The sequence below is a fragment of the Schistocerca americana genome, chromosome 4 (assembly GCF_021461395.2).
Source record: "Schistocerca americana isolate TAMUIC-IGC-003095 chromosome 4, iqSchAmer2.1, whole genome shotgun sequence".
Lineage (NCBI taxonomy): Eukaryota > Metazoa > Arthropoda > Insecta > Orthoptera > Acrididae > Schistocerca > Schistocerca americana.
The window spans coordinates 188,085,084-188,102,205 of NC_060122.1; the positions used below are offsets into that span (position 1 = coordinate 188,085,084).

At 42.1% G+C, this 17,122-nt stretch overlaps 1 protein-coding gene across 1 annotated transcript; it reads right to left on the reverse strand.

Moving 5' to 3' along the window:
- Positions 1-864: 864 nt before the first annotated feature.
- On the reverse strand, positions 865-16,710 carry LOC124613336 (putative gustatory receptor 2a). Its single transcript, XM_047142032.1, has 3 exons — positions 16,636-16,710; positions 14,245-14,421; positions 865-1,239 (listed from the first exon to the last, which is right to left on the reverse strand). The coding sequence occupies exons 1-3, from the start codon at positions 16,708-16,710 to the stop codon at positions 865-867; spliced, it is 627 nt and encodes a 208-aa protein (XP_046997988.1).
- Between the last annotated feature and the right edge of the window lie 412 nt (positions 16,711-17,122).

Here is a 17,122-nt window from a genome sequence, read left to right on the forward strand (position 1 = left end):
TGTATGGATTCCAGTCAAAATGACTCGTATATTGTTTATGGAACAAAGCAATAGCTGGTTGCACAGAACGCACGCTCTCGGAATTTTATTAGTAAGCTTCTCTGTGTCGTATAATGCCTCTCTTGCAGCGTGGCAACTGCATGAACATCTCTGTAACGCTTTTGTCGTTAATGAACGAACACGTGACAAAAGTCAAAGGGCATCTTTGTATCGTCATTCTCTTCTCTGATAGTCCTACCTGACAAAGCTGCGTGATCAACAAAACCGAATACTTGATAGAACAAGTGAGTCGACTGCCACTTCATTCCTTACATATTTTGCGACAAATTTCGGCCTATCATCTGATTTTCCTAGAACTTGTGTGTGATGCTACCTAGGTCTCTGTGCTTCCTCCGAAATATGTACATCTTATGACCGGAATCCACAGATACCAGAATATCTGTTCCCCCCTGTGACACGAAGGGTTGTTACGGATTGGCGAAAGCAACGCCTATCACATCTCCCATGAATAAAGTGGTTCAAATGGCTCTGAGCACTATGGGACTCAACTGCTGAGGTCATTAGTCCCCTAGAACTTAGAACTAGTTAAACCTAACTAACCTAAGGACATCACGAACATCCATGCCCGAGGCAGGATTCGAACCTGCGACCGTAGCGGTCTTGCGGTTCCAGACTGCAGCGCCTTTAACCGCACGGCCATGAATAAAGTGGTCAGCAGCGGAACGATGATGCTCAGTTTTTGCTAAAAAATGATGCTGCACTTGTAACTAAATTTCATACTATGAAGGTTACTAAATATGCAAAAGCGCAACTTTGCGCATGTTTGCACGATTGAAGTCAGTAAGGAATTTCTAAGGTAAGAGGTTAATTGGAGTTGCAAGCTTGGGCAGACTTCTCTGTGTCATTGAACTGTACGAATATGACGAGGTAGGTGACCACACCAGTCGCCATGGACGACAGGTTGGAAAGATCTATGGTGAACAAGCCACTCGCTGTGAAACGCAGGCGGCGGTGCAGCAGCTGCAGTGAGAAGAGCTTCAGCTGTCGACGTACGCTGGCGCCAGTGGTTCCGTAGTCCATTGGCGACAGCAGAACCTTGTTCACCAGGTCCGCAGTGCGGCGGATTTCACTGCTGGCTTTGCTGCAGGACCACGTGATTGCCAGAATGCCGCCAACGTGGACAACAACCCACATTACTGAAACGTATACCATGGAGTCCATTTTATCTCGGGTAAACACCTGCAAAGAGAACATTTCTATGTTTAGTTATTCGCCGTCAGTGTTCTTATCATCAAGTGTATTGTTAAATCCACCTTACCATGAGGGAAGATCAGAAAAGAGAAAATGAGTTAGTTACGAACTTTGAATTCGACGTCAGTTATTGGTTGCAGTTGATTGCAGTGTTTCTTGTATCTTCTTGCATGCGATATTATTTAACACCATGTTACAAATTAAAAATGATAACAGAAAATTGTGATGCTAATTATATAAAATTTCACGATCATATTAATGATCGTAAGTTTAATATTTCAAAATCAATTTCAACAGTGTGATCATAATCCTAAACATCTGTGACGTCAACAGCAGCACGAATTCTAATGCATATAACAGCATAAGTCTGACCATCTGAGAGGTATAAAGGTAGTTATGGAGGTAGCTTTAGGAAAATAAATAGCATGGCACCAAATGATACAGTCTTTGTGATAAAGTACATAGTTGTGCTATACAGTTTTTCACCTCTGTTTTTAACGCCTTCGATGGTTTCTGTACAGGTCATTTACAATTTTTGTTTAATAATGTGTGCACGCGGACGCGTCTAAATCGACCATACGACTGCGATTGCCTCACTTGGCTTGCTGTTATGGGATGAAATTATTTATACCTCAGATTGGCCGATAAATACGTTGTTATTAGGTACTTCTGCTAATCCCAATACTTCGTATAGTTAGAGAAGTTTTATCCAAAGACAGTTTATCGAAAGACAGCTGTAACGAGACTTTCATTTCGACCAGTTTAGTATTGTGAGTGATAAGTAATTACGAGTGGAACTGGGAAGAAAGGAGATTTGGGGTATAACGTGACTAGGTCAAGGGTTCTATTCATAGGACACATTAAGAAACATCAAAGAACCGTCATTTAATATTGGAGGGAATGGGTTGATGGACACATAACGCACAGGGAAAGCAATGGACGAGTACAACAATTAGCTTCACCTGAATTTGGGTTGCAGTACTTTTTCGGAGATGAAAAGGCTTCTACAGGGTCTAGCGGAGACCTGCATCAAACCAGTCTTCAGATTGAAGAGGACAAAACAATAACAAGTAAAATGTCCAGAGAGACCCTAATATGAATTAGAATAATTGTAAACTAATGGCATATTATAACCATATGGCTATTGAGAAAATTTGAAGGCTTCTGTACTTTTACTTTTCTAAAATTTATGTTATAAACGTCAGTCGTCAGTTTCTGTGTTTCTTAAGAAATGTAGTCGAGCTGTTTAGCTGGATGGTTATGTGTTTGTCTACGATGCAACGGGCCCGGGTTGGATTTCCGGCCGGGTTGGAGATTTTCTCCAATCGTGGATTTGTGTTGTCCTCATCTTTTCATCATCATCATCACCGACACGCAAGTCGCCCAGTGTGGCGTCACGTGAAATAAGATTTACAACCCGACGGCCGAACTTGCTCCCGGGCAACAGTGCCGCACAATCATTACTTTTTTTTTTAAAGAAATGCGAAGTATTGTGTTACGGTGTAGATTTTCGATGCAGCAGTGGATCGTCTTCATTACGAGACATATTATTACGGACATTGAAAGGGCAGCGATTAACCTTAAATAATCTGTGCCATGTGTCGTTCAAGTGCCGGCCCGTGTGACCGAGCGGTTCTTGGCACTTCAGTTTGGAGCCGCGCAACCACTACGGTTGCAGGTATGAATACTGCCTTGGGCATGGATGTGTGTGATGTCCTTAGGTTAGTTACGTTTAAGTAGTTCTATGTTCTAAGGGACTGATGACCTCAGATGATAAGTCCTATAGTGCTCAGAGACATTTTTTTGCATTGCGCGGCGCGTATCACCGATTCACCAGGTCTCCAGTATCACCGTAGCGACAACACCGCTTGGTCTTAACAAACCGGCGTTCGGCTATTCTCCGCTTGTGGAATAAGTGCCGCTTGTTCTGGCAAATCCTTCCGACCTTCGCAATCGATAATGTGAAGGGTCTAATACTTATTAAATTAAACGTTAGCGCTTCCTTCTGCCGAAACCTGCAGTTACATAAACTGATTAGAATTTTTATTTAATAGCTGTTGATATCAAGGCTATACATTCTTTTGAGATCGACTACGAAACCCCCTTTAATATGCTTCCCTGGTTGACGAAATGTTCATGAAAAATGTAAAGCCAGTATGTGAGTTCGACAACAAATTAATTGCATCTATTTTAGTTATGACACGGGTATGAGTGCATAATTTTCATTAACATTCCAAAGGCAGCACTTCAAAAACAACACAAGTCAATGTCACAACTTGCATACATGGTCAATTCTAAGTTTAAATGTATAACGACAGTCACTGTGCTATACAACGAGGCTTTCAGTGAACATTCTGCGCTATTTAATGCTCTTATCTGTAGGCAGCTTCACCAGGCTCAATGAAGGTAAACTTTGTTATTTCTTGTTTTCTTCTTAAATATCATATTTTCATGAGGTTTTTGTTTGTTGCACAAAGGTGGGTGCCACACTGGCATGGGCTGTGCAGTTGAGCTCCAAATCACGTGATTTGTTCAAAATAAAATGATCAATGAGAGCATTAATACCGTAAGTTGAATGACAAGAACTCGATTCAGCACCCCAATGAGTCTTATAGACACAAATTTTGCCTCAAGGTTTACTTGAATTTAGATCATATAAAAGCTATAAACACTCTTACGTCTCTGCGGAATAGGTAAAACTGAAGTACATTATTAGTAATTTCATGCAGCCATTCTTATCATGTATTAAGGAAGTAGTGTACTATTTCATTGGTCTGGTAGGCACTATTTAATGAGGCATAAGAATCTCTTCTATACGGGACTCGACTTAAAATAGAAAACGCTCAAATCCATTTATCACTAATTACAATTAGTTAATGTAGATATAAGGATGTTTCCGAAGAGATTATTTCCTCGATACACTGCTGTATTTTCTGAATACAGTGCTTTTATGAATGATTGTATTCATTATGTCAAGTTTTTCAACAGGAGTAAGATGTTCAGTTATCAGATGTAAGTACTAAAACTTAGAGAACGTTTAAATGATTTTTTTGTTGGTAGACAGGCAGATTGATAGGTAGGTACATAGATGGATGTAACGATAATCTCTTTGTTCCTTAGACCTATACTCCAGAGGTCCTCAAGGTTGTAGAAAACGCAAGAAAATTAAAAAAAAAAATACAATCTTATGTTTGCAAATCGGTAACTAAGCACGGTGTTCCGCACTGGCTTTTCCTTATTTCTTTGGTTAGATTAGCGTGGTATATGTTGATATCAGAGAGAAACTATCTGAAGACTGATAATACGTACTTCTTGTTCCGTAGACCCTTTGAGTGCCGATCGTCAAGCATGTATAACATATTAGAATGAAACCAGAATACTAAATAGATATTTACAACGACAAAAATGCTCATATTATTCAGAAAATTCTAAGAGGAATCATCCTCTAAGAAGCAGAACTAATAAAAGATTTTAAATATATTTTGGTTTAATAGCTATAGCTAATATCAGAATTGTCGTAAACGCGTAAGTGTATATATTGTGGCGTAAAATACAAAATTAGAAAATTATAGTTATATAGATGAAATTACTCGATTCAAGACGTGCAAAACTCGACTTTTATGCAATATTAAAAATATACCGCGTGAAAATTAATAACGCCGAGAAACTGTAAGGACGGATTGCTGACTGGTGAAGGAAGATGAAAGATTCTATGACCACGTGTCCGCAAACGCATCATTGCCACTGTAGATGGGACTGACGAATAAAAGTTCCTCTGACCACGTGCTGTGTGTTCCTTGTATATTGCTGGGTGTGTGAATGACGTAATGTGCTGTAAGCAGCAGAGTGGTTTGATATTCATGTCGGAGACAAGCCGAGACTGTTTCTGTGTACGGTCAAGCAGATGGAAATGGTCGACAAGTGGCATGGCTGTACCAAACCAAGTACCCTTACAGGTACCAACAACGTCCCACAACATTTCAAGCCATTCTAGGGCGTTTGTGCGAATGGGTCTTTTCAGGCAGATGTCGGCAGGGATGGCCGAGCGGTTCTAGGCGCTACAGTCTGGAACCGCGCGACCGCTACGGTCGCAGGTTCGAAACCTGCCTCGGGTATTGATGTGTGTGATGTCCTTAGGTTAGTTGGGTTTAAGTAGTTCTAAGTTCTAGGGGACTGATGACCTCAGCAGTTTAAGTCCCATAGTGCTCAGAGCCATTCGAACCATTTTTTTCAGACAGACGAACGTACAGGGAGGCGGAAAACTGTGCGTGTACAATATTTGGAGGACCATCTTCTGCAGGATACTGAAATGAATTCTAGTACACAAATTCCATGCAATTGGCCCAGCAACATGGTGTAAGCTAAAGTTCGATCATGTGTATTCTGCATGACCACCGCTACTTATGCTGTCACCTGAAACGACTGAAAGGATTATCACCAGCGTATTTCCCTTTACGGGAGAGATTTTCTCGAACATTTTTACACCAGACCATCAAAATTCTGGGACTTTCGTCATCAGCTGTCTTTACCCATGAAGCAACCTTTTATCAGAACTGGCATCATCAATCTGTGTAATCGTCATCCGTGGGCTATAGACACGGCACGTGGTCAAAGTAACTTAAATTCATCAGCGCCATCCTTCGTGGGAATGACGGATTATTAGACACAAGGTCATAGGACCGGTTTTTCTCCATTTTGAGTCAGGAATCGGTGCCTGCAGTTTGTCGGTATCCTTAATGTTCACCCTGTATCCGTCAACAGCCTCTACTAAAGACACAGCCAATAATATTCTTATGGCAGCTAGCTGCTAACTGAAAACGGAGGGGAACCATATTAAATGTTTATGTAGATTTTGCTTCTTTCTGATACTGAGTTCATAAACAGAGCAGTTGGTTTGACTTGTTATTAATGCAGTGTTTGTATCATTTGCAAACTAAAAAAATGTTTATTTGCTATTTTAAAGAACAAAGCTCATTAATATGTAAAAACTAAATAAAAACCTCAATTAGAAAACTTACGGAACTTCACAAGTAAGAAGTTACCTGCTTGATGATTATGTATAGTTTAGTTTAAGATTCTCTTGCTGTTGTGTATCCTGTACATGATGTGAACTGTTTTGCCGAAGTTCCAGCGTTATTGTGATTTATTTAAAAGGGTAAAGTTATTTACGCAGCCATATTTTTCTGACATACTAGAAAAGTTTTGTAACCCTGACCATGTCTATTGCCAACTTATCTTTTACACATAAAACTATCTGTACTGCTTCATCCCTGGTTCTATAAGCTTCAACCGTCATCGTAACCCATACTACACTTTTTGTTTTGCCTTACTTTATTATCGTTTTCCTCGTTGTATGTCGTTTCTATGTCTGTATCACTCGCGTAGGTTACGTAAATAGCGTCAAAATGGTTTCTCACTGCTAAATACAGTCTGGGTTTGGTCGTACTACATGTCTTTATTCCTAGAGCAATGTGTTTGTTATTTATAGACTCTGGTATAATCTGAGTTACGTCTGGTAGTAAACGAGTTTAGATTCTGTGGCAATATCATCAATAAAGTGTTTTATTTCCCGTTCATGAAACCAGAAGTTCATTTCCTGAAATAATAAATATTTTGGTTTTTAGACTACCCTCTTGTATACTGATGTAGCTACTTTTGTATGCGGATCGATATTAAAATTTAACATAAAAAGCAGCAAGTCACTGTCTGAAAGATATTGAATATAGGTTTAGTAACGACATTTTGTTAATTAGTCTATCTAATCAGATGTACTGAATTTCAGTTTTCGAGCAATTGACTCATCTATTGTAAAAATTTACAGAGACCATTGTTTCCTTTTTGATAGTAAATAAGTCAGCAAAACAGCATGATGATTTGGGAACTGATTACTTTTTCACAGAGGGGTTGGGTGTCCTCTTATTATTGTACAGGGTTCATTATGATTACCTACATCTGTCACACGTGATTCTGGATCTGAATTTAGGCAAAATCTGATAACGTCTTCCTTAAACGAATATAAAACCTAATAATAATTCTAATGCATAACATACTGTCGTCAGGTTGAGAGGCACACTATTTCACTATGTAACACTGCTCTGATGTTACTTCCACATTGCACCATGCTTGTCATTTAGCCCCAAAGGAAGAGTCTAACACACATCTTTCAGTGCAGCACATAGATGCGACATTGAAAATGAGTACTGAGGATTTTCTACTCGAAATCAAAACTCATATACACTCCTGGAAATGGAAAAAAGAACACATTGACACCGGTGTGTCAGACCCACCATACTTGCTCCGGACACTGCGAGAGGGCTGTACAAACAATGATCACACGCACGGCACAGCGGACACACCAGGAACCGCGGTGTTGGCCGTCGAATGGCGCTAGCTGCGCAGCATTTGTGCACCGCCGCCGTCAGTGTCAGCCAGTTTGCCGTGGCATACGAAGCTCCATCGCAGTCTTTAACACTGGTAGCATGCCGCGACAACGTGGACGTGAACCGTATGTGCAGTTGACGGACTTTGAGCGAGGGCGTATAGTGGGCATGCGGGAGGCCGGGTGGACGTACCGCCGAATTGCTCAACACGTGGGGCGTGAGGTCTCCACAGTACATCGATGTTGTCGCCAGTGGTCGGCGGAAGGTGCACGTGCCCGTCGACCGGGGACCGGACCGCAGCGACGCACGGATACACGCCAAGACCGTAGGATCCTACGCAGTGCCGTAGGGGACCGCACCGCCACTTCCCAGCAAATTAGGGACACTGTTGCTCCTGGGGTATCGGCGAGGACCATTCGCAACCGTCTCCATGAAGCTGGGCTACGGTCCCGCACACCGTTAGGCCGTCTTCCGCTCACGCCCCAACATCGTGCAGCCCGCCTCCAGTGGTGTCGCGACAGGCGTGAATGGAGGGACGAATGGAGACGTGTCGTCTTCAACGATGAGATTCGCTTCTGCCTTGGTGCCAATGATGGTCGTATGCGTGTTTGGCGCCGTGCAGGTGAGCGCCACAATCAGGACTGCGTACGACCGAGGCACACAGGGCCAACACCCGGCATCATGGTGTGGGGAGCGATCTCCTACACTGGCCGTACACCACTGGTGATCGTCGAGGGGACACTGAATAGTGCACGGTACATCCAAACCGTCATCGAACCCATCGTTCTACCATTCCTAGACCGGCAAGGGAACTTGCTGTTCCAACAGGACAATGCACGTCCGCATGTATCCCGTGCCACCCAACGTGCTCTAGAAGGTGTAAGTCAACTACCCTGGCCAGCAAGATCTCCGGATCTGTCCCCCATTGAGCATGTTTGGGACTGGATGAAGCGTCGTCTCACGCGGTCTGCACGTCCAGCACGAACGCTGGTCCAACTGAGGCGCCAGGTGGAAATGGCATGGCAAGCCGTTCCACAGGACTACATCCAGCATCTCTACGATCGTCTCCATGGGAGAATAGCAGCCTGCATTGCTGCGAAAGGTGGATATACGCTGTACAAGTGCCGACATTGTGCATGCTCTGTTGCCTGTGTCTATGTGCCTGTGGTTCTGTCAGTGTGATCATGTGATGTATCTGACCCCAGGAATGTGTCAATAAAGTTTCCCCTTCCTGGGACAATGAATTCACGGTGTTCTTATTTCAATTTCCAGGAGTGTATTAAGGGCTGTTTTCCTAGAAACATCTGTGTGCCCCAAGAGAAGTTTCTTAAATTACAGCATAAATTTTTTAACAGTGTAACACTGTCACGTAGTAAGATACTCGTGGATATTTTTTAACTTCATCTGTACCACTTCACACATTCCGGTTTTCAGTATTTCGAAAAAACTCTTCCCTGCTAACTTGGAGCTTGAAATGGCACTAAATCTTTCATTGAAACAACTGGAGACGGCAGCCAACACCATCCCTCTCACTTAGAGATTTAACGGTAACATCCGGCATCATTTCCATCGCTGGTTAGTTTTGGAAACCTATAGTAGTGACAGGTTAAATTGCATTCATAATATCTTTAATAAACTGCTGATTACGTGTACTTTCTACAGATTAAGTATAAAATGAAGTGATTGATTTCTTAACACAGCCACTGAGACGGAAAATAGAGTCTACAATCTCAATTATGTATAGAAAATAGTACATCGGTTCAAAAAATATTATGTTTTCAATTTGTTTGTCTAGGAGGGCGACATTGAATGATACCGCACTCGACCACCCACCGCACACCGTACGTAGTTACCGGGAGGGAAATTTGAAATCTTCAAAGAGAACATACGATTTTTGTTGACGGTTAAGATTCTACGACAAAATCTACATCCGTTTTGGGGGAATCATTTTCGTCGTTTCGCCACAGATGGCGCTGTAATCGGAGGACCAGAAATGTGTACACAGTAGCAATTTTCGACATGCTACTCAATGCCTTTGAATATGCAATGGCTTGTGGGACTAAACCTTCATGCTGTGAGGTTAGGACAGGCCAGTATTGCATAACTTCTAATTGGAAACGCCATTCACAACGTTGCATTAAAAAAATGGTTAAAATGGCTCTAAGCGCTATGGGACTGAACATACGAGGTCATCAGTCCTCTGGACTTAGAACTACGTAAACCTAACTAACCTTAGGACATCACACACATCCAAGCCCGAGGCAGGATTCGAACCTGTGACCGTAGCAGCAGCGCGGTTCTGGGCCGAAGCGCCTAGAACCACTCGTTCACAACGGCCGGCTACGTTGCATTCCTTAGACGTATCGAACAGGGTACTACTCAACACGCCAACGTTGGCTGTGACTCGAGCCGAACGGTACTCTACCTTTCCAATTAGAATAAGTGTGCAAACCTAGTACCACGGAATTCAATACATACAGGGTGTTAGAAAAAGGTACGGCCAAAATTTCAGGAAACATTCCACACACACAAATAAAGAAAAGATGTTATGTGGACAGTGTCCGTAAATGCTTAATTTCCATGTTAGAGCTCATTTTAGTTTCCTCAGTATGCACTGTACTGCCTCGATTCACCGCCATGATTTCATACGGGATACTCTACCTGTGCTGCTAGAACATGTGCCTTTACAAGTACTACACAACATGTGGTTCATGCACGATGGAGTTCCTGCACATTTCAGTCGAAATGTTCGTACGCTTCGCAATAACAGATTCGGTGACCGATGGATTGGTAGAGGCAGACCAATTCCATGGCCTCCACGCTCACCTGACCTCAACCCTCTTGACTTTCATTTATGGGGGCATTTGAAAGCTTTTGTCTACGTAGCCCCGGTACCAAATGTAGAGACCCTTCGTGCTCGTATTGTGGACGGCTGTGATACAATACGCCATTCTCCAGCGCTGCATCAGCGCATCAGGGATTCCATGCGACGGAGGGTGGATGCATGTATCCTCGCTAACTGAGGACGCTTTGAACATTTCCTGTAACAAAGTGTTTGAAGTCACGCTGGTACGTTCTGTTGTTGTGTGTTTCCATTCCATGATTAATGTTATTTGAAGGGAAGTAATAAAATTAGCTCTAACATGGAAAGTAAGCGTTTTCGGACACATGTCCACATACCATATTTTCTTTCTTTGTGTGTGAGGAATGTTTGCTGAAAGTTTGGCCGTACCTTTTTGTAACATCCTGTATACTAATCCGCTATTCAATTGACCTCACATAGGACAGACGCAAATGTGCATGAACGTCAGCACAGTCGTTTCTGGTGCAGTCGGCCATTTGTTATCGGCCAGTTGGCACTTGTTGGTACACATTATCACAGAAGTAAGTCCCGCGACCTATAGGCCTCAATAATAGGGCCACCTCTCCCAATCCACAAACCAGTGTAAACACGGTCTAATGCTTCCCGTGCTTCAACTGCGTAATGCGCACTGCTGGGTAGTCTTCATGCTGAAACCACATAAGTTGTCGAACGTTCAGGGCACCATACTGCAGTTTTACCGGTAGTCCCTGTTCCAAGACCGTTCGATATTTGCGTCCACTCAACGTGCCGTCAATAAAATATGGGCCAGTGAGTTTCTTCCCCATGACGCCAGCTCACACGTTAATCGAAAAAGGACGTTGATGGGCAGTTTGCGTAACCAGTGGGGATCGTCTACACCCCAGAAATGCATCTTATCCCGGTTTACCTAGGTTTGTGAATGAAGACTCACCGGGAAAATAGCACCTCCGCAAAGAACGTGGGGGTCGCTTGCATTTGTTGACGTCCCCATTCATAAAATGCTACTGTCATGGAAATCGGCGTCATGAAGTTCTTGATGTAGTGACACGTGATATAGATGATACTTATGACGATGCAGTATTCTGAAAGTAATACCTACGGACATACCGGAATCGCGGTGTAATTGCTGGGCGCTTATCCCTAGGTTGTGATGCACTGCCGCTAGTACAGTATTTTCATTAGCTTCTCGTGTAACGCGTTTGTTCCGTCTCCTTTTGCCGGTCTGTTCGCTGGCATCATACATAAAGGCGTTAAAAAACCTGCAAAATAACGAACGAGAGTGACCTTCCTCTGGAAAATATATGGGATACAAGCAAACAGTAGCCTCAGTATTTCTTCTAGATTCTCTGTAAATCTAGATCGTTTCAGTATTTTCTACTTTCAACGCAACATTCATCGTCCACTTGCGCGTCTGTTCTACAAATGATAGGTAGTTGTGCAGACCATAGACACTGAGCAAGTACTTCAATATTTAGATCTGCTATCGGTTCTACATCTGCACATTACGTGAGCTCCGTTCGCAGTGTACTACCTGTTATTGTACAACTTGGTTAGCTACACGGCCACAGTGGCGTTTAGACCGTTCCCCTGAACCATACATCGGAGAAGTGCAACGTATCGAATGAGGTTTCCAAGTAGAGGTTATGAAATACGGGCATGTCCTATACTCGCAGCATTTACGTGGTGTCTCACGTGCCATTGGATTTTCAAGGACCACTGAGTAGCATATCATAAATTACGACTGTATACCTATTTCTAATTCTCGAATTACAGCGCCATCTGTGGGGACACAAAGAAAATGCGTCAGGCAAAATGTATGGTGATTTTGCCGTAGAATCGTAATCTGCAATAAAATTCAGGGGTTACCATTGAAGATTTCAAAGTTGCCTCCCGCCACCCAAGCATGGGGTGGGGTGGCGATTCGATTGTGGTATCGTTGGATGTCCCTCTCCGAGACAACCAAATATCAATTATAATTTTGTTCGATCCAATGTATAATTTTCGAGATATTTCTATGTCTTTAGTTAAGATTAACATCCTCTATATGCTTCTCAACACAGATTCTGAATGTTGCTGGAGCGTAGGTTTCCGTACTTTTGGCACCCTGGCTCTACTGCCCCTGGTACATTTCTCGTGGAGTCTTCGCAAGATTTTCTTGTGAATTTCCATGAAGTGCTTAATGAGAACACCCCTCATCAACAGTGACACTTTTTTAAAATCATCTGTTCTCCTTCGCCTTTACCATCGTGGTAAACGTTTATGGCTGACTGGATAATCCAAAAAACTTGTCTAACAATGTTTCTTTAAAACCCACTTCTTGGGAAAGTTACACGACTCTAAGACCAAAATCTACATTCTGCACTGCTAGATTTATGTGGCAGTTCCATCTTAACTCGCTCTCTGGAACTGCTTCTGAGTACTTGACAGTTAGATTCCAGTCAGAGATCACCGATATTTAGACTAATACGTAATCAGTCAATCTAGAAACAGTATACTCCGTTTGTTTGTGTTGATGGTCAACCTATAGAGATGGCTGTCTGCTAGTAACACTGAATATCGTTGGGTTGGGTTGTTTAGGGGGAAGAGACCAAACAGCGAGGTCATCGGTCTCATTGGATTAGGGAAGGACGGGGAAGGAAGTCGGCCGTGCCCTTTGAAAGGAACCATCCCAGCATTTGCCTGGTGCGTTTTAGGGAAATCACGGAAAACCTAAATCAGGATGGCCGGACGCGGGATTGAACCGTCGTCCTTCCGAATGCGCTGAATATCGTAATAAGGTTGTCTCCCTGGTCTCAGCTGCGTTGTCTGCAAACAATCTCTGGTAGATGAACGAAATTGTAAGACATAAATAGTCATTACTTTATTTGCCCTGTTGAACGTCGTAGGATTACACCATACTGTTCTTTTGCTTACGACGACGTTTCCCTATTGGAAATAACAGAGAAATCTATCTAGAAGGCATGGAATTTAATCGCTTATCTGCTCCGATAATTAGCATGAACATCAGATTTAGAAACGTTTACATTTTTGTTTGTGATACTGGTGGGCGTTCGAATATTTCTGTGAATATTTTAAGTTTCTGCCTGATAAAAGGGTGCACCAATCTTTTGATAAAGGTTTCAGGTGGTGCGTCTTTCCCATCTAGAGTACCTGGCCTCAATGATTTTCTGTCAGGATTTCATCCCATAGCCGGCAAGTTCCACTTTTAGGGCGCTAGGGAATCGCCTTTAACACCCTCCCATTGGCTATAATTCGAAGAGCACACCGCTTTTACCTTCTCGGACGTGAGAGTGGTACCTGCCGCTTTTTGTTAATTCATTACCTACTCATGAGAAGTGAGTGGGCCGTTGTAGATCATAGCTCGTTGCAGAATGTAACTCATTTGGGCTAAAAATACAAATTGTAGGAATTGTGGTGGAGAGAGACATAGATTGTGTGTTTGGGAGGTGATTTCCACTTGCGGCACTCAGCTGATTATCAAAGAAAAATGTCCAGAAATCCATGCTCAGGCTTGGGAATAGGACTTATTTTCATATCGTCTGGATTAACTGCAGAGTGTGTAAGCTATCTCATAGACATTTCTCAATATTTTAATATTCTGATGCCTGCGGCAGGACTCTGAGTCCATGAGACCATACCAGCCTTTGCCACCGCCCCCCCCTCCCCCTTTAAGATATGAATGACAGAGTGATAATATCACTCTCACTACATTAAATAAAGACTGGCCATGGGGTACCACGTGACTCCACTGTTTCTCTGATGCTATCTCACCTGGTACTGTAGCTTGATGGAGAGACAAAGGTTGAGAGAGATTATACAGTTGATGAAGTGCGTGGCGAGGCAGCTGAGCATCGAGAGGCCGTACCCGTCGTCTATGAGCTTGGCCACGTCACACACGTGGTCATGCACCTGCCGCAGTCTCCGCACCTCCTCCGCTTCACCCGGCAACTGTAAACAAAAGTTGGCATCACACTCATACACACCCATATATCTGTTAGTTACTATTAGACAACACTCGAATAAAAAAGAAAAAACGGGGAAAGCCGCTACCCTGGTTTATAATATCCCCTGCCTTGAATATGAGCTAATCCGCATCCAGATCGCGATACCCTTATTACACCAGAACATTCCGGGACTCAGAAATAAAGTTGATGAACTACTCATTTGTATTGATGAAATGAATTCACGTAACGAAATTGACATAATCTGCCTCTCTGCATATCAAGTGACCACTGGTATAGATATGTTAGACATTTCAGGATTTAAGCTAGCTTCCTACTTCTGCAAAGTAGATATGGATGGAGGAGGAGTTGCCACATTTATTAAAAACTGCCATAAATTCAAGAACATTGACATTAATAAATTCTGTTTAGAGCAGCATCTAGAAGCATGTGCTACGGGAGTACAGTTCCATAACAGATCCTATATAATAGTAACTATTTACCGAGCACCTACAGGAGATTATAATATATTAATAAATCATATAGAAGTTCTTTTGCGTTATTTAACAGGAAGAAACAAAGACATTTTGATTGCTGGTGACTTTAATACAGATTTTCTAACGCAGTCTTCCAGTAAACATTTACTGCAGTTAGTAATGTTGTCTTTCAATCTAACTCACACTGTAATCTTTCCAACTAGGATCTCTAAATCTTCAAGGACAGCCATTGATAACATTTTAATAGACAAATCAAAGGAACAAAATCATATCATAAAACCTGTAATAAACGGACGGTTCCAGTCGTACCTCGCTAACAGGAAACAAAGGGTGTCAGTGCAAGGGACTAGTGAATTAAGTCATCAGTCATCATCAAAATGGGAAGAAATTACATGTGGTGTCCCACAAGGATCCATCTTAGGGGCCTTGATTTTTCTTGTGTACATTAATGATCTCTTACCAGTTACACTGCCAGGAGCAGAGTTCGTTTTGTTTGCAGATGACACAAGTATTGCAATAAATAGTATGTCGAGCGTAGTTCTAGGAAGATCTGCTAACGATATTTTCATGGATATTAATAAATAGTTTAAAGCCAATTCACTGACATTAAACTTCGAAAAGACCCACAATATGCAATTCAGAACCGGTAAGAGGTTTCCAGCCAGCATATGCATAAAGTATGAAGAACACCAGATAGAACAGGTTGGCAGTCTTGAATTCCTGGGATTACTACTTGATAATAAATTCAGTTGGCAGGAGCACACCACAGAACTGCAGAAACGCCATATCAAAACTGTATTTGCAATTCGTATCTTAGCAGAAATAGGCGACATAAAAATGAAAAACCTTGCATTCTTTGCCTACTTTCATTCCACAATCTCATATGGTATACTATTTTGGAGTAACTCTTCAAGTCAAACAAAAGTTTTCAGAGTCCAAAAGCGTGTAATACGTATTATTTGTGGAGTAAATTCACGGACGTCCTATAGAAAACTCTTCAAAGAATAGGAAATACTAACTACTGTCTCTCAGTATATTTACTCCTTCACGAAATTTGTCCTAAATAATGTATCTCTTTTTCCAACAAACAGCTCAGTTCATACATACAATACCAGGAACAAAAATTATCTGCAAAAGGACTTAAGTGCACTTACTTTGGTTCAAAAAGGGTCCACTACTCAGGAACATTCAAATTCAATAATTTGCAAGCAAACATAAAAAATTTAGTTACGAATAAAGATCAGTTGAAAAGGAGCCTGATTGACTTACTAGAGGCAAAATGCTTCTACTCCATTGATCGGAAACAAATGATGTATTGTATATACTTATACTAGTAGTATTGTTATTTCAGCTTTAAAAAATTGACGTGTTCCACATCCACGAGGATCTCCTCAGAACGTATCTATGGAACGAAAAACTAATCTAATCTAATGTAATCTAATCATATGAAAATCTGTCTAAGTTCAGTAGTCACTACTGAAAATTTCTCGAAGTTCGTAAGTGTAATGCTGAGCAGCAACCGTCGCGAGAAGCGCGACGTTGAAGGCGACTGTGGCAAGCGCCGGACAGAGCGGCGGCAGCGACTTGGGGGATGAACATCAGTCTTCGGCCGGTGAACTGGCCGTTGCGGCCATAAGTAAGCCAAGGTTCAAATTGGTGAAAGATGATTAGGATACTGTCAGGCCCGGTATTGTCATTCCTTGTGTCCTTGCTACGGGACGTACCTTTGTGTGATCTGTCTGTCTCTTTGCATTCTCTGTCTGCTGTTTTCTTAAGGTGTCAGCCCTATTAGGGTCCATGTTGTGATTAGATTCTGGAACAAGATCCGCGGTTGAGTGGCTTTGTGTTCTGTTGTTGCGTGTGGCGAGATACTGGAATTTTATGTTCTGTATTATATTAACACTCTCTGAGTTTATTTGTTTGATTCTGACCCCTTGGTAAATTTCATTATTCCGAAAGAGCAAGTGTTTTATAGAGTATTATTTTGGTGTACTAGTCATGAGGGTGATTTGATACATTCCGTGCGTATTCCTGGTTTGTATTGTTACATGCATGTGATCTGATGTATTGTATGGTTTCCATTGTTTATTAAAACTGATTTACATTTGGTCGAGTGTCTACACCGACCCGACCCCAGCCTCTTTTCATTCCAAACAGTGTGTAACTACCTATTTTAAAATGAAAAGAGAAACTCTATGAAATATTTGCTGT